We start from the raw sequence: 25,117 nt of genomic DNA on the forward strand, positions 1-25,117 counted from the left end.
GTACAATAAGTAGAGGACCTGTGTAAACAGTGTTCGGATTAAGTTGTTATATTTGTCCCTGCCACGAGGAGGCGGGGCATGTTAACGAGCCTCAGGCATAAGGGTAGATTATCCCTGTTCGTCTTACCCTATGTGATTTATCCGTTGTCCCTTTTGGCACCACACCATAGACACTAGTTAGAATCCCACATTTAAATGCCCATTAATTAAACCAAATAAACAATAAAACCCAACCGGAAGTCAGGCATGGCAAGCACACACAGTTAAGCAGGCCGAAGACACGCCCCTGAGACTCGTGATTGGCCGGGGCGGAGCAAGAAGCGACTCGCTATTGGGTGGGAGTTGACCAATGGGAAGGATTGAGTAAGGAAGGACTCACGATTGGCCAAGGGCGGGGCAAGAAGCTTCCCGCGGATTGGTGGAAGGAAGGCCGAGAAGTAAGGAGTGCGCCGATTGGTGAAGACCACCGCTGATGTCAGAGGCAGACTGCATGCTGATAGGTGGATAACTGGACATGGTCGTGTTGGACTGCGCTGAGTGGAAGAGAAGCACCGGTGACGTCCCTAGACGGCCGATAAAAGCACTCAAGCACTGACATTTTCTCTCTTCTTCTTGCCCTCCGCCCTTGCTCGCTTGCCCTCATCTATTGCCTTTGCTTTCGCCTTCCTCTCTCTTGTTCCTTTGTCCTTCCTTGCGCTCTCGTGCTTGGACCGACCATGTCGAGTACGCCACCGGGAAACCAGGAGAGGTAATGGGAACTGCAGTTCTCTGAGCGTACGACGTGTGGACGGGCGCGGCTTGCTGCAGCATGACGAGGCCTGATGTGAGCGCTGCGGCGCGAACGGGCGCAACAAGGCCTAGTTCCCGCCAACGCGCGCGTTTCGCGCGGTCACCCCGGCCGGACCCATTCACAGACCCTGTTGAGACACTGACGAAGCCCTCGAGCTATTCAGAGCTAAGTGCACACAAACACATGGTTATTTTTTTATGTATCTTCCCTTCGTCTGTGTTATCAGTCTGGTATGGGAGCGCTCCATGTGGGAACAATATTTTTTTATCATCGCGCTCTTCTTGTCCTGACCTCCATTGTAATAAATCTTCTCATTATTTTCTCTGTATATTTCTAAATCTGTGTTTGTGTGAGTTATTTTCTTTGCAGGCTTTGGAACTGCCGGCGATCGTGAAGGTAAACTCTTCAGCCTACTCCCCTCCTCTTTCTTTCTCCGTGCATATACATAAAATCTGCTATTTGAACTGAACGCCTTTGGAGTTAAAGCTGGCTTTCGCTGTGTGTGATTTCCCCGGGATTAACCGAGGGGAGTCACTCGACAATGTATATATATATTTAATTTTAATTTAGATTCAAAATAAAAGTTCATTTTTACTTCTGCTCCATGAACCAGCTTTGCTGATCGGTGCAAGACTTATACCATATTACATAGGGGAAAGAGTTAGACATTAATCATGTGCAGACTGAAGGAATCACGAGACTTAAAACTAAAGAATAGATTATATCATGAAATAATCACTGGCGGTTCCTGATCAAAAATGAATGATAAAATAATTATGTAAAAAATCAAGCAACCCCATTCCACACGTCATATCCCATCTATAATCTTTTTCCCTCTTCCTTTCCTCCCTGTGCGGAGAGTTTGCGATTGTCTCTGTGAACCAGTCTTTTTTCCTTAAACAGAAAATACTGTTATGTCGGGGGGAGAAAAGGAATATCTAGAGCCAGGTAGATCTGTATGGGTAACATGCTTCGACTGTCGCGATAGGGAATCTACCCCGTAATAAGTTATATGTTAGTCCGGTTTGTCGGGATAAGCTGTATTGGTGTCCCAGCTACGAGGGAGCAGGGCGTGCTAAATTGTGCAGGGATTATGGATGACCATTGGATGAGATTCCTTTGTTCGTCGTCGTCCCCTGTCACCAAACCTTTGTCCCTTATGGCAATGCATACTCATATAAACACTTAGATAGGCCCTTAGTGCAACAGTAATTAAATTCCCTTCCCTTACAAAGACTGTGGAAGACAAGCAGGCAAGGGCCACGTACAACACCGGCGTGGGCATCAGACATCGAGCAAGGCTGGGAGGCCACGCACAGGAGGACTGTTGATTGGCCAGGGGGAGGGGCGAGCAACACCACAGTGCGGGAGGCACTCGGCCAATGACAGGGCACCAGCGAAAGAGAACATTGGAGAAGATTTGAGAGGTCGGGAAGCTACGAAGCTCCGGTTGGTGGCGCACCAAGGCTGACGTCACATGCGAGGCTACAAAAGAACAGGCAAAGTTATAAAAGGACGCGCTGGCTGACATTGGCTCACTTGGCGCTGCACGGTCTCTCTTTGCTCTTTGTCTTTTTGTCTCTCTTCGCGCTGGACCTCGTGTTGGAGATCGGCCCCTTCGGGTTGGAGATTGGCTTTGTGTGGGGATCGCTGGCCCTGCGTTGGACGCGTGGTGCTTTTGATTCCGCGTGGTGCTTTTGGTTCCTGGTGGTGCATTGATACTGGAGCGAGGGACCTCGTGGCGTGCCGCAGAGCGAGTCGCATCGAGGCCTGGCGTAGCGCATGAGCGAGGCGGACTGAGGGGGCCGCGTTGGACGACGGACGCACCACTACTGACAGATAGGGCCGCACCCCACATTTCACAAATACATAACGAACGTTTTATTTTCCTTAATTCATTTTCCCTTGTCTCGTATCCGAAATCAGTGTGTGGGGACGTCCCGATTTGGACATTTATTACCGGCGCGTATTTTCCTGTCCCGCTATCTTTGTAAACAAATCCTTGTATTATTTTCTGTATATACCTGAATGCAGTTTTCCGTGTGGTTTATTTAATTTGCAGCGGCATTGGAGACGCCCCGAGAACAGGTAAGACTGCAGGGGTCTTGCGCCGCCCCTCCACCCTGCGCAATTTTGTATAGCTTTCTGTCTTTGAGTCCGCCATTGAGTTTTCGCCTCGAGAGCTAAGGCCTTCGCAATCGGCTTCCGTGACCGCCTGATTTTCATCAGAGGCGGCCGCATGACAATACTAATGATATTAATTTGAGATCCCTACCCACAGGTGAAATGGGGTAATTAACCAAATACCAATTATGTCCGTGGGTGCATGTATATATATATATATATAATTATATATATTATAATCTGGTCTCCAATTCCACTGCTTCGCCGATGACATCCAGCTTTTCATCTCCACCAAGTTCGTCTCCACCGACACCCACTCTATCCTGACAAACTGCATCACTGAAATAAAATCCTGGCTTCAAATCAACTTCCTCAAGCTTAACTGTGATAAATCTGAAATAATCATCATTGGCCCAAAAACGCTCACAAAATCCACCCATAACTTTGCCCTCAACATCGACGGTATCCCAGTATCCACCTCCCCTCACATCCGGAATCTTGGCGTCATCTTTGACCAAACCCTTTCCTTCGACAAATACACTAAACAGATCACAAAGTCAGCCTTCTTTCACCTGAAAAACATTGCCCGTCTCCGCTCATCCCTCTCCTCCACGGCTGCAGAAACCCTCATCCACGCCTTCATCACCTCCCGTCTGGACTACTGCAATAGCCTCCTCTATGGTTCACCCTCAAAAATCACCAATAAACTCCAATACATTCAGAACTCCGCTGCCCGTCTACTCACCCATTCCCGGACCCGTGACCACATCACCCCCGTCCTTTACAAGCTTCACTGGCTCCCCATCCCCCAGAGAATCCAGTACAAAATCCTCCTCTTGACATACAAAGCCCTCCATAACCTGGCCCCATCCTACCTGGCTGACCTCCTCTCCAGACACACTCCCACCCGCAACCTCCGCTCTGCTGGTACAAACCTCCTGACCCCCTCCATCCGGACCAAATTCAGATCCTGGGGGGACAGGGCCTTCTCCATCGCTGCGCCCACCCTCTGGAACTCACTACCTCACACCATCAGAGACTCCTCCTCACTCACCACATTCAAAACATCACTAAAGACCCACCTGTTCAACACTGCATTCAACATTCAACCCACAGCATTTAACCCCTGACTATCTCTTCTCCTTCTCCCTCCTTTTGCTTTAAATATTTCCCTATTGATTCTTGTCTTTTTTGAAATTGTTGTTTTCATGTATTGTTATGCATTATGTTTGCCACTCTGTCAAAGCGCCTTTGGGCTTCTGGAAAAGCGCTATACAAAATAAATGAATTATTATTATTGTTATTATATTCAAAGTCGAGCCTCATGGAAGGACAAATAATGGGTGTGGGGAGGAATGAGGGGTTGCATGGAATTTGACACGATATAGAAGCAAGCTCTCAGAAAGGAAAAACTGGAACTTTGTAAGGAGTTTGGCTTCGGCTATTGATTATATTTTGGGATGAAATGATGTATTTGATGTACAATAGACCCACTCCCTATAGTGGGGTGGCTAAAGTCCAAATTTAAGTGATATCGTGACACACTGGCCCAAAGGACCAAATTTGGCACAGTTCTACTTTAGGACCATACAAAACTTTTGAGAGGGGGCTGCCCGATTTTCGAGCCCCAGGTCAAGGTCAGGTCAAGGTCAAATGTCAAATTATGTGTCTGTCATGTTTTTGCAATATCCAGCTTATAGATAACCTAAAAAACTTGGTCTTAGTCACATAACCAACATATTTAGTCAATGAATCCATTACTATTATGGGAAGTTCCACCAGGTGACGGCCATATAGGCTCAAAGCCACAACTCGAGAGAAACGAGGGAAAGGATTACGTAGAAAGGTATCCCGCAATACGAAGTTACCAAGTAACTTCGCTGGCTTTCTACAGGGTCCTACCAACAAGGAGGAGCTTTTCGCACTGCTGACGGAGGACGTAGTCAAACGCGACTATCCGCTTACCAAACAGGTTTACATTACATCTGGTCCACGAGTCCAATCGAATCAGGCTAACATCACAATGGGAGAGAGTGATCACGAAGAAACAGACAGTAGAATATGTCTTCATGTAAACGATGCCCTAAGGGAAGGGGCGACTACTGTTCTCATCAGAACCGTAGACACAGACGTGATTGTGATTCTGGTGGGAGTGTTTCATGATCTTGTGCAGCACCATCCAGGTATGCAACTATGGGTTGGCTTTGGTACTGGTCAACACTTCCGCTATTACCATGTCAACTCAATCTGCCAGGAACTTGGGGAAGACAAAGCTCGTGCTCTGACGTTTTTCCATGCATTCTCTGGCTCTGATGTAACATCCCAATTCAGTGGTAAAGGCAAAAAGTCAGCTTGGAAGGCATGGAAAGCTTACCCGACAGCCACAGAAGGATTCACCATTACGTCCCTGACTGCGTTTGTTCCACATGTGATTACATCTCCAGCATTCAATGTGATCGAGCGGTTTACCTGTATCATGTACGACAACACAACCCCACATGTCAATGTGAATGACCTTCGACAGGAGCTATTCCCAAGGAGAGTGAAGATGATGGAGAAGCTTCCTCCAACTCAGAACGCACTGCTCCAGCATGTAAATCGATGCCTGTACCAAGCCAGCATTTGGAGAGAGAGTCTGAAGCCCATCCTAGCTGCACCAAATCCAGATGGCTTTGGGTGGACCAAAGCAGATACCGGGTGGCGTCCAACCTGGACAACCCTGTCAGCTGCTGCTCTTAGTTGTAGAGAACTACTCAAGTGCGGATGTAAGGCGACACCCACTTGTTCAAAGAATTGCATGTGCAGGAACGCAGGACTGCCATGCACAGGACTGTGTCTCTGTCGCGGAAATTGTGAAGCATAAGTCATGCAGGCCGCGACCTCCTCTGTACTGGCCAATCCAGTATCCTCCCTCAGCGTATCGATGTACGTCAAAAACACCGATGCAAAAATGACCAACACATAATTTGACCTTTGACCTTCACCTGACCTTGAAATACAATATGGCAGCACCTGAGGATATTTTCCATAATACAAATGGATTCCTTGTCCTTAAAAATGATTATTTAGACACTGAGATAATGTTTCTATGACAGCTATGAGCTGGATATGGCAAAAACATGACAAACACATAATTTGACCTTTGACCTTGACCTGACCTTGACCTGGGCCTTGAAAATCGGGCAGCCCCCTCTCAAAAGTTTTGTATGGTCCTAAAGTATAACTGTGCCAAATTTAGTGCTTTGGGCCAGCGTGTCACGATCATTTCCATAAGCCACTCCACTACTATGGGAGCGACAGGCAAGGTCATGTTATTATCCTCTCTGGGGTATATAGATTACAGTAGATCTATAGGCTCTGGTCCATTGGTCTGTGGTGGACGTGATAAGCATAGAATTCCTCAAGGATGTCGGGATTCCTCCAAATTTTTCAGTTTTGTGTTAAACAGCAGCAGCGACGGTTTAAAAAGGTTATCATACATGTGTGTGGTTTATAATATTTTTTACTTCTGCTAGGCTTTACCTACGATAGGCCAAGATAATCTCTTTATACACGTTAACATAACAGTTAAGGCCAAAGAAGAAAAACTCCTTATGGAGAGGGGATATTATGAGTCCCCTACCAGTTTCACCAGAAGGGGTTATAGGTTTGCTCTCCATCTGTCTGTCTGTCCATCCCAGCTGTGGTTTTGCAGACCTGCCACCCTTCCATATTGAACTGAAACATATTGAACATATTCAACTTTAACATATTCAACTGAAACTTGGTGCATGGCTTTATTTTGACAAGTTACAGAACAAGTTTGGTTTTGGCACGTTTCCCCAATTTTCCACAGTTATGTACTTTATGGACATAGAGAACATCACATATTATACATGGGTCAGTTTTCGTTTTCAGCTGCCCTGACTCCACCCCACTGCTTTACACCCATTGGCTGGACAGCTGGTCTGACTCCACCCCAATTAAAATCATGTGCCACCATTCCATGAAGCAGCACAGATTGGCAGGCCTTAGGCTTTAGGCCTGGGTGACAGTCCATGGCCCAGTGTAATTGGAATGATTCCAGGTATTTAACCACGATGTATTTATATATTCTCATAAGCTGTATGCATGTTTGTGCTTCAGGTATGCGTATGTCCATCAGGTTATTTTTTATTATTGCCAGCACAGAAAGCGGCATTATACACTGGCCAAATTAAGGCATGATTACTCGGTAGGGGACATGTATTGCAAAGCATTTCTCCCTTTTGTTAGTATTAATATTGGTTTGCAACAACATTAATATTGTGTTCTTATAATGAGTTCTTATCATTATACACACAGAAATTACCTTTGTTATGAGAAGCGGCCTTGGAAAAATGCCAAAATTTGGCAACTTAACACGGATTTCGCCGAAGGTGGGAAATCCTCTTTGAGAGGAGGGAGGGGAAATGAAGTCACTACAACCTCCATCGTGCGACCTTTAGTTCTCCTGTCAAGTTTGGTTGCGATTGGATAAGTAACGATCGAATGTATCGCAGTCTTAGACACCAAATTGAGTATTTTGGTATGATTCGTTGGCAATGTTCCACATCCACAGGCAGAACATCCCCATCCAGGGCACCCTTATCATGGAACATTCCGCACAGCATTCCTACCAGACAACCCTGAGGGAGGCCATGTCCTGGGGTTGCTTCAGAGGGCTTTTAAACAGCGGCTCGTTTTCACCATTGGTACTTCCCGTACAACCGGCATGGACGACGTCGTCACTTGGAATGACATTCATCACAAAACCAGCATTCACGGTGGACCAATGCTGTAAGATTCCAAATCAGCATCTTTGGAATGCATTGTCGAGTTTTATTTTTTTAACGATGCCTAAATATATGACCTGTATTAGATAGATTATAGCTGGTAGTGAGGCACGGTAGCTCCAGAGATTATACACACAGAAATAAATTTGGAGATATGCATGCCAGTCCTTGTGGGGGAACAAAGTGAGAATTGAATATTTCCTGCAGAGCGACAGGGTGATGTTGTAGAATGATGTTACTTTAAGACTTGTACGCTTGAAGTTTCTTAATGAAGGCAGCGCATGGTGGAGAGTGTGGGCCACCAAGTTTGATTGGTTCTTACGATTATCAGACACTGAAGAAAGTTTAGTGTCACAGGATGATATCTCACTCCCGGAAAACAGCTCTTGACATTTTTCTTTGAAGGATGTGATAATAATCTGGGTGAGTTTACTTTCTATTGCTGGGCCTTTCTTTGGATTACATAAAATAGTTTGCATCTCGCCACAAGACTACCTGTACTCTTACAGCTGGTATAGATGTTGATTGTGGACACCCTCCCAACAAAGTACCAAAACTTACTGTTTCACTTGTTCAGAAATGATAAAAGGTGACATCTTATTACTGATGTCAGTGAAATAGATTGCAGATGTCATACTGGTATTTCAGACACCACTACCTGCACTTTTGAAGATGATTGCTAGCAATTCTACGATCTCTAGTGTAGAAGGGTGGGGAAGGAGGTAGGCATTCTTATGTACAGTACACCTTTGTGGTGTGATTAAACCGATTGACAGAATTGCTTGTATTGCATATAATTCATTCTGTATTTAACTTACAATGTGAATTGGCTCTGTTTTGCAGTTACGGATATCCAGATCCAGATTACCTGAAGCGTGTGCAAGAGGAATTGAGAGCAAAGGGAATTTTTAAAGCTGCTGATGTTGCATTGCGATTGCAGGAAGATAAGTGGTTTGAAGGGCGGTAAATAACTACAAAGGATAAATTAGCACAACATTCCAAAAATACTTTCTTGATTCTAAAAAAAGATGCTTTCTTTATTATTATTTTTTACCCAAAATTAATTTAGTCACTTGTATTTTATTTATGGAGGGAAATAAATAAATAAATAAATAACAACAATCATGTGTAGCACTTGTTACCTTCACCATCTGATGTACGGACATTATGTTTTCACCCCTGTCTGTCTCTTTGTGTGCAGGATATCTCAAAAAGTTGTAGATGGATTCGGATGAAATATGGTGGGCCGGTTGGGTGGGTGATGAGGACAAAATGATTAGATTTTGGTGAAGATCCGAATGTGGATCCAGATACATAAATTTTAAAAGTGATTCAGCTTTAGGGCTAAAAACGATATTATATATATATATATATATATATATATATATATATATATATATATATATATATCTATATATCTATATATATATATATATATATATATATATATATATATATATATATATTGTTACGGACACGACTTAGATGTTATGATGGGCCGAGCGGAATGGCCGCCGTGTTCGCACAAGTTACCCGATTATACTCGAACGTTGGCCGAGTCGCGCTACGCTAGATCAATTGAGGAAAGGACACAGCGGCTGGGTTAAAATGACACGACACCAGGGGTACGGTTCTCAAGACCTCCGGAGGAGGTTATAATATTGCGGAAGGTTAGATTACAAGGATGAGAGAGACAGCATAGAAAGATAGGCACTTAGACACACTTATCTTATTCCCGACAGACCACAGATAAACGGGACAAAACTGACTCACACGGGGATTGATGGCAAGGAGGGGCAGGTATTCGATGGCTCAAGGTGCACCTTGGCTCAGGGGCAAATCGACCCGGTCCGGTCCAAAGATGCGGGGAGGTCGCTCAGCGCTCGGAGGTCGCGACTTGTCTTTCCAAGCTGGGGGCGCATCTGACGTCACGTCCGGTCAGTCGCTGCGTATATCCGGCGGGGAGTGACACGCCCTCGGCTCGTTAGCTGCCCCCCAGATGGAATCGGCCCGCCGCTTCTTATTGGCTGCGGGGGGTTACCGGGCTCCGCCCTTGACGAGGAGCTGACAGCCAGCCCCTTCGTGGTAACCCCGTAACCTGGAGCACATGGGCCATGGCGGCTAACCGAGCCGGAGTGAGGACGCCCACTCCCCGCACCGCGGCCGCGCCGCCCCCGCTGTGGTTGTAGTTGTTGTTGTTCCTTGAGATGATGGGAGGATGCGGAGATGAGGTTGGGGGGAGGTATTGGGAGGTCCGAAACTCACTACTGGTGCCATACAATCACATTCTGGTGCAACGAAGAGTCAGAATTAATGGAAACGAGTCCTTAACTGACATAGACTAAGAATAACTAGCAAGATGTCCGAAAGTTGTCTACGTGGGATGCGGTGGACCTGGGCACGACATTTAATGGGGGAAGAAGGGGAAGGTCGGTTCTACAGAGTGTTGTTTACAGACAATGGGACTAGGGAATGGGGGATTGGGGATAGTTGGGGAGTATTGGGGAAATAGGGGAATATTTACAAGCGGATATGGAGGCCAAATCCCATATCTGCAACAATATATTGTTACAGACACGACTTTGATGTTAAAGTGGGCCGAGCGGAATGGCCGTCGTGTCTGCACAAATTACCCGACTATACTCGACGTTGACGAAGTCGCGTTACGCTGGCTCAATAAGAAAAAGAAGACACCCGGCTGGATTACAATAACACAATACGACACCAAGGTTTCGATTCTCAAGACCTCCGGAGGAGATTATATTCGTACGGAAAGGTCAGATTACAGGGGCTAGAAGTATAATCACAGAAAGACAGGCACTTAGACACACTCTTACATTAACCCCGGACAGACGACAGGTAAACGGGACAAGGCTGACTCACACGGGGGTTGATGGCAAGGAAAGGCAGATAGCGATGGCTCAAGGTGCACTCTTGGCTCAAAGCAGGGTACAGTACGGTCCGGTCCGGTCCAAAGATGCGGGGAGGTATCGTCGCGCTGGGGGTGGCGGTGGCTTCCTCTGCTCTCCGTAGTTCAGGCGCATCTCTTTCAGCGCTCGCAGGTCCGTCTTTCTCTTCAGCTGGGGGCGCATCTCTCTCAGCGCTCGCAGGTGGCTTTTCTTCTCCAAGCTGGGTGCGCATCTGACTCAGCGCTCGCAGGTGGCTTTCCTTCTCCAAGCTGGGTGCGCATCTCTCGTCACATCCGGCGCGTGGCCGCGTATATCCGGCGGGGAGTGACACGCCCTCGGCTCGTTAGCTCCGCCTCGTGGAATCGGCACGTTGCTTCTCATTGGGTGCGTGCGGGGGGTTTACCAGGCTCCGCCCTTGACGAGGAGCTGACAAGGAGCCCCTTCGTGGTAACCCCGTGGAGCGCATGGTCTGGAGCTAATCGAGCCGGTGTGAGGACGCATCCTCCCCCGCTCCGCCGCCATCTCCTCTGTTGTTGTTGTAATTGTTGGGGAAGAAGATGGAAGGAGGTATGGGAAAGGTCCTAAACTCACTACTGATGCCATATAATCACATTCTGGTGCAACGAAGAGTCATAATTAATGGAGACGAGGCCTTAACTGACATAGAATAAGAATAACTAGGAAGATGTCCGAAAGTTGTCTACGTGTGGTGCGGTGGACCTGGGCACGACATTTAATGGGGGAATAAGGGGAAGGTCGGCTCTACTGATTGTTATTTACATGCAATGGGACTAGGGAATGGGGGATTGGGGAAAGTTGGGGAGTATTGGAGAAAATAGGGGAATATTTACAAGCGGATATGGAGGCCAAATTCCATATTCGCAACAATATATATATATATATATATATGTTGGAACCCATCTGTGGATCGGTCCCATCGGCCGATGGGTCTCCGCCATCTGCGGATGTGTTGTTCACCTTGAAGGAATGTGTTGACAGAATGGTGCTCTTCAATCAGGTACACAGTCATTGGAATTACATGTGGTAGGAATTTAACAGAGATGATTTTTAAATGTTTAACAGATTAAACCACATGTCAGGGACTGCTTTATAAACATTTATGACATCAATTGCTTATTTTTAGGTTCAAATAAACATACTCATCCACCATTGATGCATAGGAAACACAGATGGGTTCACCTTCAAGGTGAACAACACATCCGCAGATGGCGCAGACCCATCGGCCGATGGGACCGATCCACAGATGGGTTCCAACATATATACTGAAACGCAAAAGAAACTTACCACCTTTGAAACCTTTAAATATCAACAATAACACTGCGTGTAGTAAATGTGTGAACTTATTTGTGGACAATAGTGTCCTCACTGTCAGACAAAACGGTCACGGATGGTCACTTGAACCTTCAATGGTCACTTCATAGCACAGCTGTTGAACAGCCGTTTTGACTGTCAGTGATTAGCCAAGGGGTACGGGATGATTTTAATGAGCTGCACGTGATGTCTTGATATTGGCTTTAAAAAGGCCAGTGCAAAATGGGCATTTCGATCAACATGCCACGATTGTCAAGGGATAAACGGCAGCGTGCCCTGGGCATGCTGCAAGGCGGACTGAGCTACCGTGAGGTGGCACGTCGCCTTGGCTGTTCACACCAGACGATATCGGCCCTGGTGGACAGAGACACCCTCCACAACTCTGCAGATGACAGACCTCGATCAGGGAGGCCAAGAGTCACCACTGCAAGGCAGGACAGGCAGATGGTCCGAAGTCACCTGCGGGATCGATTCCGTCCAGCATCCCGCACTGCGGCAGAAACTCCGGGGCATGCAAACCATGGATCTCCAATGATACTGCACGAAGACGACTGCATGACTATGGTCTGACTGCCAGAAGACCATACAGAGGCCCCGTGATGATGGCTGCCCATCGCCGCAACCGACAGAGATGGTGCCAGCAGCATCAGCCGTGGACCTTGGCGCAGTGGAACGAGGTCGCTTTCAGCGATGAGTCAAGGTTCTGTGTGGACAGTCCTGATGGGCGTGAGCGTGTCTGGAGAAGAACTGGCGAGCGATATGCCGATTGTTGCGTGCTTCAAGCCAACAGGTGGGGTGGCCCAAGTGTGATGGTGTGGGCTGCCATATCAGGCCGGTACAGGACGCCACTGGTGGTTGTGGATGGGAATCTCAACACCCAGCGGTATGTGGATAACATCCTGCGACCTCATCTGCTGCCATTCCTGCTAGACCACCCAGAACTGAGAACCCTTCAGCATGACAACGCTCGTCCCCATGCTGCTCGCTTTACCACTGCATTTCTCCAAGGCGAGAACATCAACACCATGCAGTGGCCTGCGTTCTCCCCTGACCTGAATCCCATAGAGCACCTGTGGGATGAGCTTGGGAGACGCGTAGTTGGCAGGGTCAGGACATGGGCAGAGCTGCTTCAGACATTGAGGACTGAGTGGGACAGAATCCAGCAGCAATCCATCCAAAGACTGGTAGGCAGTATACGCCGACGATGCACTGCCTGTATCCAAAACAATGGTGGCCACACACGCTATTGAAAGGGGACTGACATTGCACCCTGTGCTGTTCTGTACTGTAGAACAAACTGATGAGATGGTGTATCTTGGTCAAAAACTTGACATGTCATCAATAAAATGCCAATGTTTCAATTATCAATTGTTGGTTTGTTTTATTTTGAACTGTTACAATTTTATTACATTTCAAACAAGTGATGTTTCTTTTGCGTTTTCGGTCTTTTTGAAGTTGGTCAAAATGGTCAAATTTTTTGGTCAAAATGCCCATTTTGCACTGGCCTTTTTAAAGCCAATATCAAGACATCACGTGCAGCTCATTAAAATCATCCCGTACCCCTTGGCTAATCACTGACAGTCAAAACGGCTGTTCAACAGCTGTGCTATGAAGTGACCATTGAAGGTTCAAGTGACCATCCATGACCGTTTTGTCTGACAGTGAGGACACTATTGTCCACAAATAAGTTCACACATTTACTACACGCAGTGTTATTGTTGATATTTAAAGGTTTCAAAGGTGGTAAGTTTCTTTTGCGTTTCAGTATATATATATATATATATATATATATATATATATATATATATATATATATATATATATATATATGCAAAGGTTTGCGGTTGGGAGTATATCCAAATGACTCCATGGTAAGATCTCCAACCTTTAATTGAACAAACAATGACTCAACGTTACGATTAACAACATGTGAAGCCACACGCCTCCGTTAATCTTCCTCAAGAGTGATAAAATCATCTCAACATCCCCTTACATGCACAGTGGGCGTGGTATATGCAAAGTGGGGTGGGCAATGCTGGACAGCCAATGAAACCGTATCACACCGCTCTCGTGAACAGAGACGTTACCGACCAAATTCAAAAATCAACCGCATATTAACAGTTCAAAATAATCCTGTAAGCAATGCTGGATTATAACGCAAGTGTTGAGAAAATCCGGAACAATCATTACATTTAATCAAAAGTTAAACTTGCAAACAATTAAATTGTAAATTAAATTAAAACTGTAAATATATTAAAGCCAAAAATTTTTAAGACAAAATAAAATTGTCACATTATCAAGATCATCACATGTGGCCCTATGCGGTAAAGGTGAATGCGGGAAGGAGGTTGGTTTTAGGGGGGATAAAATGGGGGGGGGAACCAGAGGGGGTTGGAAGTGGATGGGGGGGGGTGTGGGAGAGGGGTGGTTTGGAGGGATTGGAGGTGGGAGGGGGCAATTGTCCGAATAAAAACCTTGTGTGATATATTATGTGGACTCGTTGTTCAAAGTACGGAATGCCTGCTTCGTTTACACAAGAGTGGGTCAAAAGCTACCGGTAAGTCAACGGCCTCTTGTGTGATCGAGGTAACAGTTTCTTCTGTGTGCCAAGCCTCCAAAACACGTCTTCTGTTTCTGTTGGGTGTGGAGCCCAAAATATCAACCCTGTCCCATAAAGGTGTGTGGCCTTCCTTAAGGCCATGTTTGGCAATAGCAGATCTGCTAGGATAATTACATTCAAATGCTTTTTGGTGTTCAGTAATACGTTGACCTAAGGTCCTCCCGGTTTCACCCACATACTCAGCTCCACAACCACAGGGCACCACGTATACCACCCCTGACCTATCCTTCCTCGGAAGCTTGTCCTTGACCCTCATAAGGGCTTGGCGAAGGGTGAAAACCGGTGTGAAACTCACCCTCACTCCTGCCGATTTCAAAATTCTGCCGACCCTCTGTGAAACCCCCGGTACAAAAGGGAGAACACACCAACCCTTTGGTTGTTCTCGCGGTCTCAACCTGTTGTGTGGGGAAGCCCTTATCGTTTTCCTGTTGGGTAGCAAGCTGTCAGGATAGCCATTTGCCCTTAACACATTTTGAAGATGGTCCACCTCACTCATCTTGTCTTCAAAGGTAGATGGTAAATCACGTGCTCTTTTTGAGAGGGTGTGCACCACCGATCTTTTGTGTTCCATTGGATGGCAAGACTTGAAATCAAGGTAGCGATCAGTGTGTGTAGGTTTTCTGTACACCGTTACCTTTAAGGCTCCTTTGGGATCCCTTGCTACGAGTGTATCCAGGAAGGGAAGGGCTCCATTTTTCTCCTCTTCAATGGTGAAATTAATGGAGGAAAAAGTTTTATTTATGGTCTCATGGATGATGCCCACCTCATCAGAATGACAGATGACAAATGTGTCATTCACGTACCGGAACCAAACACGTGGTTGTGTTAGCCATTAGGGTTTAAACCCCATGACTCAATTCTGCATAACATCTGAAATTATATATCGTGCTTCTGAAAACTGATTTGAACTCAGCTGCAGGCAGAGGCGGGGGGACAAAATGTGGTTTCGAGACTCGAGGTACAGGGTGGATCCTTAGCCCAGTAAACAAGTCCTTGAATGTATGTGCCAGACAGTAGATAAAATGCTCGCGACCCACGTACAGGGAAAACATGTTGCCAAACGCCTTCTTCACAAAGGGAATAATTAATTATATATCTTTGTAGTTTCTAGTATGTCTCCTAAATCAAGGATGTAACCAACCTTGGAAAGAAATATAGACATTACACATCCTTTGATAGTTGTGTATTCAGCATGTGTATCCAATCATTCATCTACCATTTAGCCTAGTGTATGAGAATATTTTCTTCGGCCTGCACTCGGGTCTGATATGTTTAGATAAAGAGCCAAAAAGGCTCAGCCTATCCTATGCTTACATCTTTTTGTCTAAGTTTGGCCTTCTTCAGGAAGGGACGAGGGAAGGTGGGTCTTTATGGCCCAGGTTTTGCTATGTCTTTAGCGCAGATTCTTGTCTGATATTTTGCTATAAATGAAATGCCTTTTTACTTATATTTGAGCGAGTGTCTTGAGGAATTGCCCGCTGCGTGTTAGGCGGTGCATTCTCGAGCCTTGCTCCACACTGTGTGTTTGTAATCGATTTTATTAAACATTGTTGCTCTGATTCTTCTTCTTCTTCCTTCCCTTGAGGTCTTCGACCGACAATTTTGGTGTCAGGAGTGGGATCATCCAAGTGTGCAGACGAGGTGGACCCTCACGTTCCAGGTCGGGAAGGAGGCCTGCCGGCATCAAATTTGGGTAAGCATTTTTGCACATCGAAATTGAAGCCTCCTGCCTTGCTTTGGACGTGTGGACCTCTGTCGGCTGTACTACCTGGCTTGTATTCCGAACCATATTTAGTTTAAACCAGAGCAGCAGTGGGTAACGAATCGATTATACAGGGCGCCCGAGATAAGGAGGGATATCCCTCAGGTAAGCTTCCTGCGTGGGAAGCAGGTAGACCCATATGTGGGAGATAGATAATAGGTGTTAAGTTACTCCGGCGTGAGAACTGCGTTTAAGGCTAGAGATCGGGGGGCGACCCGATCTTAGGACTACCAGGAGGGATTAACCCAAGAAGGTAGGAAGAATGGGTAATAAGGTAGGAAAGGAGGGAGAGCCGTTGAAGAACACTCCAGCGTTTTACATGAAAAGAGATTATGGGTATGCTGCTTTGCAACCGAGCAAGGCATGGACTATATTGACCGAGGGTTTGAATACGCCTTGGCCAGAGGAAGGGTCATTTGCAATAGACAGGTTAGATGTGCTATATGGGGCTTTAGATGCCCTAGAGAAGAAGAAGAAGAGACTCCCACCTGATTCATGGAAGGTCTATAGTTGGTGGAAGGTGGAGGCCTTGAAGAGACAGGCAGCCTCCAGACAAGCGAGTTTGCGAGGAGAGTTGGGCAAATACCAGAATGAGCGCAAACAGGGTCCAAAAAAGCAGGGTAAACAGATGAAGGCGCTCGCAGCGCAGACAAGTCAGAGGCTAATGGTAGCCCGGATTAATTCCGATGAGAAGGAACAGGATGAGGAAGATGAAATCCCTGTTTCCTACCCCCCCCCCCCCCCCCCCCCCATGGTCCAGTCCCAGGATCTAAGGCACGTACCCGACACCAGGGCGCTATAGGGGAAACAAATGGGAGACCCCCTAAAGTTCATAAGACCCCACAACCATCAGCCCCTCAAGTCGAGGACGATAGAGATAGCGGCACAGACACCCCGGGGTTTCCACCCCCGATAGGTCCAGGTCAGAAAGTTTACCCTTCACTAGTGGAGTATCGGGCACCAGTGCAACGTGCGATAGAAACAAAGGGAGTGTTCCCCATGCGATGCGTGGGAATAGACGCAAACGGCGTGGCAGTAAGGGAACGTGTGCCTTGGAAAGAATCTGATTTAACGGCCATGCAAAAGAGGGTTCAGGAAATGTTGATCGACCAACCTTTGGATATAGTAATATTGCTCCGTCACTGGATTACAGAGGATGCCCCAGATTGGAGAGATATTTGTCATTTGGGAGCATCTATATTGCCACCAAAGGTATGGGTAAAGGCTAAAACCCTTTCATTATGGCCAATAGATGACCCCATGGCTCGGGTGCCACCCATGACCGGAAACGATTGGGACATTTTGAAAAATCATCTCCTGACCAACATTGGCAATGCGCTCGCGCCACCTGGAGGGCCAGATTGGGGAAAAATTGGGAACATAAAACAGAAAGCAGGAGAGACTATCGGCGATTACCGAGAGAGGATAGAAAAAGCGATAGCTCGATGGGGCGGGTTAGGATTAATCCAAGTCGAGGACCTACCCGCTCCCCTGGTGAACAATTACCTAGTAGAAGGGCTTCGGCCCGCATTAAAAAAACAAGTGCATGCCGTCCTTTTCGGTTGGAAAGGAATGGGGACCAATGAATTATGTACAAAACTCGAACAATGTCCGGGCTCCTCTTCGGAGGAAAAAAAGGAAATTAAAGAAGAAATGTTGCAGATGTTAGTAAGGGAAAAATTGGCCCAGCAACAAACAACAAGAACAATGGGGAGCAAGAAGAAACAAAAGGGGGCAAAAATAATGGGAAGTGACAGTGAGAGTGAGTCAAGTGATGACGAGACACTCGGTCCGGCACTGCAGGCAGCTGTGATGCAAGTACCCCGGGGACCACAACAAGGGCCTAGTGGGCCAGGGAATCAGACGTGGAGACAACCCCAACAACCCCAGTGGGCTGCTCCACCATGTTCTGTGCTAGGTCCCCCGCCGGCCTATTGGCCACCACAAACACCCATGCCAGGATGGGCACCGCAATGGGGACCCTCCAATATGGGCCCCACCCCATGGGTTACCCCCAATTCGGGCATGCCATACGGGCCTTGTGCCCCAGTCCAACAAATGCCGAGGGGAGGGCAAGGGCGCCCACCTCCCTACAAAGGGGGGCGAAGGCCAAACCAACAGGGGGGTCCAGGACAGGGACCCCCAGGGAGAGGGGCATGTTTTGAATGTGGACAGATGGGCCACTGGAGACGGGATTGTCCAAATTATCCAAGGGGACCACGAGGACCCCAGGGACAGCAAGGGCCGTCATATGGAAACGCCTATTGACGGGACGAATGCGGGCCGCCAAAGGAATGTCCATTGATAACAATGACCCCAGATGAGGAACCGACCTTGACGTTAGATGTAAATGGACAACCACTAAAATTCTTAGTGGATACCGGTGCGACTCGCAGTTGTATCAATAAGGGACAACTACCTACTTTGAAACCGACACACAAAAGCGTCCAAATCCAGGGCGTTTCAGGAAAATTAGAAGCTCTCCCCGTATCAAAGGAGACCCGAGTAATGCTCGGACCGCTAGAAGCTAAGCATGCATTTCTCATGACCACTACTGCCCCAACTAATTTACTAGGACGGGATTTGCTGTGTCGATTAGGTTGTAACATTGCGTGCACCAAAGAAGGTGTATACGTCGACGTCGGAGAATCGAACCGCGATTTGTTAATGATGGCATTGCAGCGCGCCAGCCCCACCGTGTATTGGTGGCGGTTGGAGGAAGGGGCTTTAGCAACATGGACTCATGTGATCGACACGATTGGCGCGCAAACGCAAGAAATTCGTGATTGGCTAGAAGAACACCACATAGCCACAAAATTGAAATATAATCCGCCGCATTGCACCGCATGTTATGACGCGACTGGAAGCGATGATTATTATTTAGACATGGTTGCGGCAGCTTTAGGGGAAACCTCTGATCTTCAATTATCACACATATGGATTGGCCGAGAGGGCATTGGGATTACGGTAACCTTGTCGCCACGCCAGAGATCAAAGGCTAAGTACCCCGAGGGGATGGTAGCGCATGTTACCCTTAGCACCGCCAGAGGATGGCCACCCGAGAGCATTGGATGGATGATGGACCGACTGCGGAAAACGCCAGTAAGGCGTCGATACAATGTTGAACACCGAACGGTCCATGTGTTGGACAACAATGAAGGGTTCATAATTAATTTGGCACCTCAAGACAGACGAGTTCGATTTGAGATGGTGGAACTGCCACCCAAAGCGGCACATATGGTCAGGGCGGTCCCCACGACTCCAGGGGACTCCGATGGATTGCTCGATACCGTCACCCCATCACTATGGGCGCAACACGAGAATGAAGTAGGGCGCATTAGGAATGCACCTCCGTTGGTGATTCCAATTAAAGAAGGGTTACCTTTACCACACATTCGGCAGTACCCACTTCGGCACGAGGCCGACGCAGGCATTTTTCCGGTGATAGAATCGCTCGTGCAGCAAGGAATAATAATCGAAACCAACAGCCCATGTAACTCCCCCATTTTCCCAGTGCCAAAACCAATGACAGGAAAGTGGCGATTTGTGCAGGATTTGCGAGAGATTAATAAAATAATTCAGGGTATTCATCCGGTTGTACCAAATGCAGAAGTTTTGATGACTTCCATTCCGCCAGATGCTACACATTTTACAGTCATAGACTTGTGTTCCGCCTTCTTTTCAGTGCCAATAGCTCCAGAGTCCCAGTATCTCTTCGCTTTCACCTTCCGGGGGAGACAATTCACCTGGACAGTGCTTCCGTAGGGTTTCGCAAATAGCCCCACCTTGTTTTCAAGAGCGCTGCACCGCGATCTCGCAGATGTCCAATTGGAAGGCGGCTCGGTGCTGTTGCAGTACATCGACGACTTATTAATCTGCTCTCCATCCCAGGCAGCCTGCGAGACGGATTCACTAGCGCTGTTAAATGCGCTAGCCGAGAAAGGCCACAAAGTAGGCCGGGAAAAATTGCAATTTGTGCGGGAGATAGTTACATACTTGGGACACGCGATTTCGCATGGGAGACGCGAGCTCAACGCGAGCCGGGTCACGGCCATCATGGAAACCCCGTTGCCTCGTACACAAAGGGAGGTGTTGCGATTTTTGGGAATGGCAGGGTATTGTCGTACATGGATAATTGACTATGCGTTACTAGCAAAACCTCTATATGAGGCGACGAAAAACGACCAGCCACGGATGGTGAACTGGACGGACAATCGAATACGCTGCTACGAAGGACTCAAACGAGCCCTGGTAACGGCCCCAACCTTGGGCCTTCCCGACTATAAAAAGGCCTTCACACTTTTCACCCATGCAGTAGGGGGATTCGCGCAATCCGTGCTAACTCAGACTCATGGAGATAGGGAACGTCCGGTAGCCTATTTCAGCAAAAAGCTTGATGCGGTAGAACAAGGCTTTCCGCTGTGCTTACAAGCCGTGGCGGCTGCCCGATACGCAGTTGAGCGGACGGCCGACATAGTAATGGGACATGCTGTCCTTTTACAGGTACCGCATTGCGTCCATACACTACTACAACAGCGAAACACACAGCATTTCACAGCCACTCGACTGATGCAATACGAAACGGCATTAATTATGGCACCCAACGTGACGGTGATGCGGTGTACCGTTCTTAACCCAGCGACACTTTTGCCAACAAAGGAGGAGGGAATCCCGCACGTTTGTACGGACGTGGTCCAATTAATATCCACGGTAAGGCCCGACTTACAGGACACACCGCTACAGGAAGCCGATCACACCTATTACGTCGATGGTTCAGCCAAACGGGCTTGGGACGGATCCCTGTTATCTGGGTACGCAGTATGCTCGGATACGGAGACGGTCGAAAGCGGCCGCCTCCCGCCCACCTGGTCAGCACAACAAGCTGAACTGTACGCACTCACGAGAGCGTGCGAAGTAAGCGAGGAAAAGGCAGTGACAATTTATACTGACTCGGCATACGCACACGGAGTGGTCCACGACAAAGGGGCCATATGGAAAATGAGAGGGTTCCTCACTTCAGCGGGAGCACTCATTAAAAATGGGGACTTAGTGCGAAATCTGCTTCATAGTATTATGCTTCCACGTGAAATAGCTGTAGTTAAATGCCGAGGTCACCAGCGTACAGACGACGCTGTGGCCCGTGGAAACGCCCGAGCCGACGAAGCAGCAGCACAAGCGGCAAACCAACAGATTGGGTATAATATGCCAGTAGTTACGCGTAAACAGGGCGCTAAAGCGACCGCCCAGACAGACGTTCCGACATCCGCACCTACAGAGTTCGATGTAATACAATTACAAGCCGCGGCCTCAAACGTAGAACATCAAGATTGGATTAAATTGGGAGCTCAGCGCCCCGCAGAAGGACAAATGTGGACGATTAATGACAAACCCGTGGCACCGCGAGCTTTATTGCCATGGTTGGCACGCATGGCGCATCAAAATGGCCATGTGTGCCATAGGGGGGTGATGAGGCAGGTCACTTCCACCTGGGCAGCACCAGGCCTTTCGGCTGCGGTTACCATGGTCTGTCGCTCGTGCGCTATATGTCAACGGCATAATAGGGGGGCACCCCCCAGACGCCGCCACAACGCGGGTCACCCGGCTCCCGTCGGGCCGTTCTGTCATATCCAGTTCGATTTTTTCAATTTACCGCCTTGTATGTCCTTTAAGCATGTATTGGTAGTGGTGGACATGTTCACCAAGTGGGTGGAGGCCTACCCATGCGTCAGGGCTGACGCTATAACGGTGGCCAAGTGCCTTTTGCGGCACTTTATATGTCGATTCGGTGTCCCGCAGAAAGTGTCATCCGATCAGGGCGGGCACTTCACAGGTGACGTCATTAAAGCCGTGTTAAAGGCCTTGGGAGTGATACAGTCGTTCCACTGTGTTTACTACCCGCAATCGGCGGGACTTGTAGAACGAACGAATGGCACACTGAAAGGTAAGTTGGCAAAGATTTGCGACGAGACAGGCCTCAAGTGGCCGGAGGCCCTTCCGCTAGCGTTAATGAGCGTGCGCTCCACTCCAGGGCGCACCACTGGTCTCTCTCCGCACGAGATATTAATGGGTCGGCCCATGAGTTTGCCGGTATCGGCGCCAGTGGATATGGCAGCCCTTGAATTACCTATCATGGATGACATGCTTTTAAAGTTTTGCATAGGTCTCTCCCATGTGGCGCGCAGCATACATGAACGCGTTCGGGAGGCCCTGCCGGAGCCAGCAAGCAAGCCTATCCACACCTTCGAGGCAGGAGATTACGTGCTGGTGAAGCATTTCACCCGTAAGACTGCGCTCGAACCAAGGTGGACGGGGCCATACCAAGTTCTTCTGATCACACCAACAGCGGTGTTTTGTGAGGGCAAGTCGTCCTGGGTACATGCCACACATTGTAAGTTGGCCATACCCACAAACACAGACACCTCAAACGCACCACCACAGATCGAGGATGCTGCACCACCGCCTGTTAGGGGTGGCAATCACACTTAGTTTAATATACCGCTTTGCCAGCACTGGGGACATGAGGGCATGGGCGAACACGGAGACATATGCATATGGCGACCAAACCATTAAGGTCTACCGGCAGAGAGTTATCTGGGGCCAGAGGCTAAAACAGGTGTCTGCAACAGGTGCATGGGATGCTAAGAGAGGTATTAGAGGACATTGGATTGACTTTAAATTGAAATGAAAATTGAAAGGGTGGATTAGGAAAATGAATTTGTTCAAATAATCGTGGCATCTGTGGGATGCAACAATTTTGTGCCAGAATAGTGTATGGGAGCCGTCATCTGGGAAGCGTCGTTAAATGGCAGTAGGTTTAGACAGATATTGAAAGGGTTCGTGCAATGTCATTTTGGGGCTTATGGCTCGCCATTGTCTGTCTGCCAGTTATGGTGGGCAGAGGGAAGAGGGAGTGATACTGCTCTGGCCTCTTGCTCGGCAGAATTGAGTATTGCTGGTTTTACCCCTGTTCAAAATTGAGCTCTCGAGAGCTGATTAACATTAGGATGCATCTCTCAAGGGACCCCTGGGTGGTCTCGAGAGCTGAGGTGTGAAATATGATGACGTTGTCTTATGGACACTTTGTGAGTGGCTAGACACGTGCCTGAAAGGGGAAATTGTATTCATAACTCATGTGGGTTGTGTCTGAAGAAAAGGTTTAAAAGGAAGTGTGAAGAAGGTCATGGAAAGTGCAAAGATGATTGGAGTGGAAAGTCGAATCAGATGGATTATTTGTCAATGACAGGTGACTGCAGGAATTGATGAGAAAGTGGAGGAAAAGGTTATAAAAGTTAATGGAAAAGACAGGAAATAAAGGAAAGTGGTTAGTTATGGACTGTTGTTTCGTGATAAGAAGGTGATACAAGGGGTTGGCTTGCACTGGGGGGGAAATGGTTGGTAAATCATGTATTATTAGATGTAGGGAAGATGATTAAAAGGAAGGTATTTTCGGAAATTGGTGAAAGTAAATATGGCATTCGAATTTCCAGACACGACACAGGAAATGCGGCTATGAATAAGCCAACCATCTGAGAGATAAGGTAACTAAATGCCAATTGGTGGGACGGGGGGCTAGGAATTTGATCATGGTGTGTGTAAGAAAGTATTTTTCAGGATGGACAATGAAGAAACCGCCGTCGGAAGACCATGATCTTGACCATAGAGGCCGTCGACCTGAATGGGTCCTTCAACAAGGCAGATGTGACCGGCGCTTCAGAATTTTGTATTGATTTTTGTGATGACTGTGATACTTGTGTTGAAAAATCCCTTGTGGGAACTGGCTGATGCCTGTATTGATTTTTGTGATGACTGTGATACTTGTGTGGTAAACCCCTTGCGTGTACTGGCTAACGCCTCTTATGTATTATGAATGATTGGCGAATAGATAGTCTCGCATTAGTAATGGAACGAATTGGAAACGAAACCCGAATCGCAGAACTACAATTGGAAAACGAATTAGTGCATATGCGAACGATGGTGATGCAGAATCAAGTGGCTTTGGATATGTTGTTGGCAGAAAAGGAAGGAGTATGTGGGGTAATCGATGAACCTATTGATGCTTGGGATTCTGATAATGATTATTTTAGTTGGGACGATTATACCTGTGATTTAGAAAGTGTAGGTTCTTTTAAAGGTTATTGCTATTATGCCAGCAGTAAGGAGCGGATGGCAAACATGTATCCGGGAGAACCACCCTCACCACCACTTACACCACCCGTAACAACCACTTTGGGATCGTCTCAGCTTAGAACACCCAACACTTTGAATACTGACGTTGACACAAACTATGTGGAGATGGAGATTTGTGATTATGAGGAGATGGATATTGGTGATGACGAATGTGCATCCTTTCCTTCCACAGAGCAATCACATGTACAAGGCTTGATGGCATTGGACGTCGATTGTTTGCCCTAATTCGCGAGGACCACGCCTGCATAAGGAGGGCCCTAAATCTGGCTGGCAACCGGATCGCACCTACGCCGCTGCGAGGGTGGATTCGGAATCTGGCCGGGCGGCAGCAATCTCTTAACCAGGCGCCGTCGTCGCGAATTATGGCTAACAATTTATGCGTTGAATGTTAGACGGCCAGTTAGGGCCGATATCTTTCTTGAGCATGCGTGACGCTGTGTCGCGCCTGGCATGTGACTAATTGGGATGCTAACCACTAGGTATACGGTGTCTTTCCAAGGAGTTGTCTTGTAAAGACAAAGGAAGGAACTGTTAGCCATTAGGGTTTAAACCCCATGACTCAATTCTGCATAACATCTGAAATTATATATCGTGCTTCTG

The 25,117-nt window shown here is 47.5% G+C and overlaps 1 protein-coding gene across 1 annotated transcript; it reads left to right on the top strand.

The window, feature by feature from the left end:
* Positions 1-716: 716 nt before the first annotated feature.
* LOC144889889 (protein NYNRIN-like) lies at positions 717-24,779 on the top strand. The gene is made up of 7 exons (XM_078771092.1): positions 717-748; positions 1,017-1,020; positions 1,160-1,186; positions 7,494-7,711; positions 8,551-8,670; positions 20,128-24,544; positions 24,690-24,779. Exons 1-6 carry the CDS (start codon positions 717-719, stop codon positions 22,814-22,816), a joined length of 3,090 nt encoding a protein of 1,029 aa, XP_078627218.1. The 3' UTR covers positions 22,817-24,544; positions 24,690-24,779.
* Positions 24,780-25,117: the final 338 nt, after the last annotated feature.

This window comes from Myxine glutinosa, chromosome 1 (genome assembly GCF_964187855.1).
Source record: "Myxine glutinosa chromosome 1, kmMyxGlut1.1, whole genome shotgun sequence".
NCBI lineage: Eukaryota > Metazoa > Chordata > Myxini > Myxiniformes > Myxinidae > Myxine > Myxine glutinosa.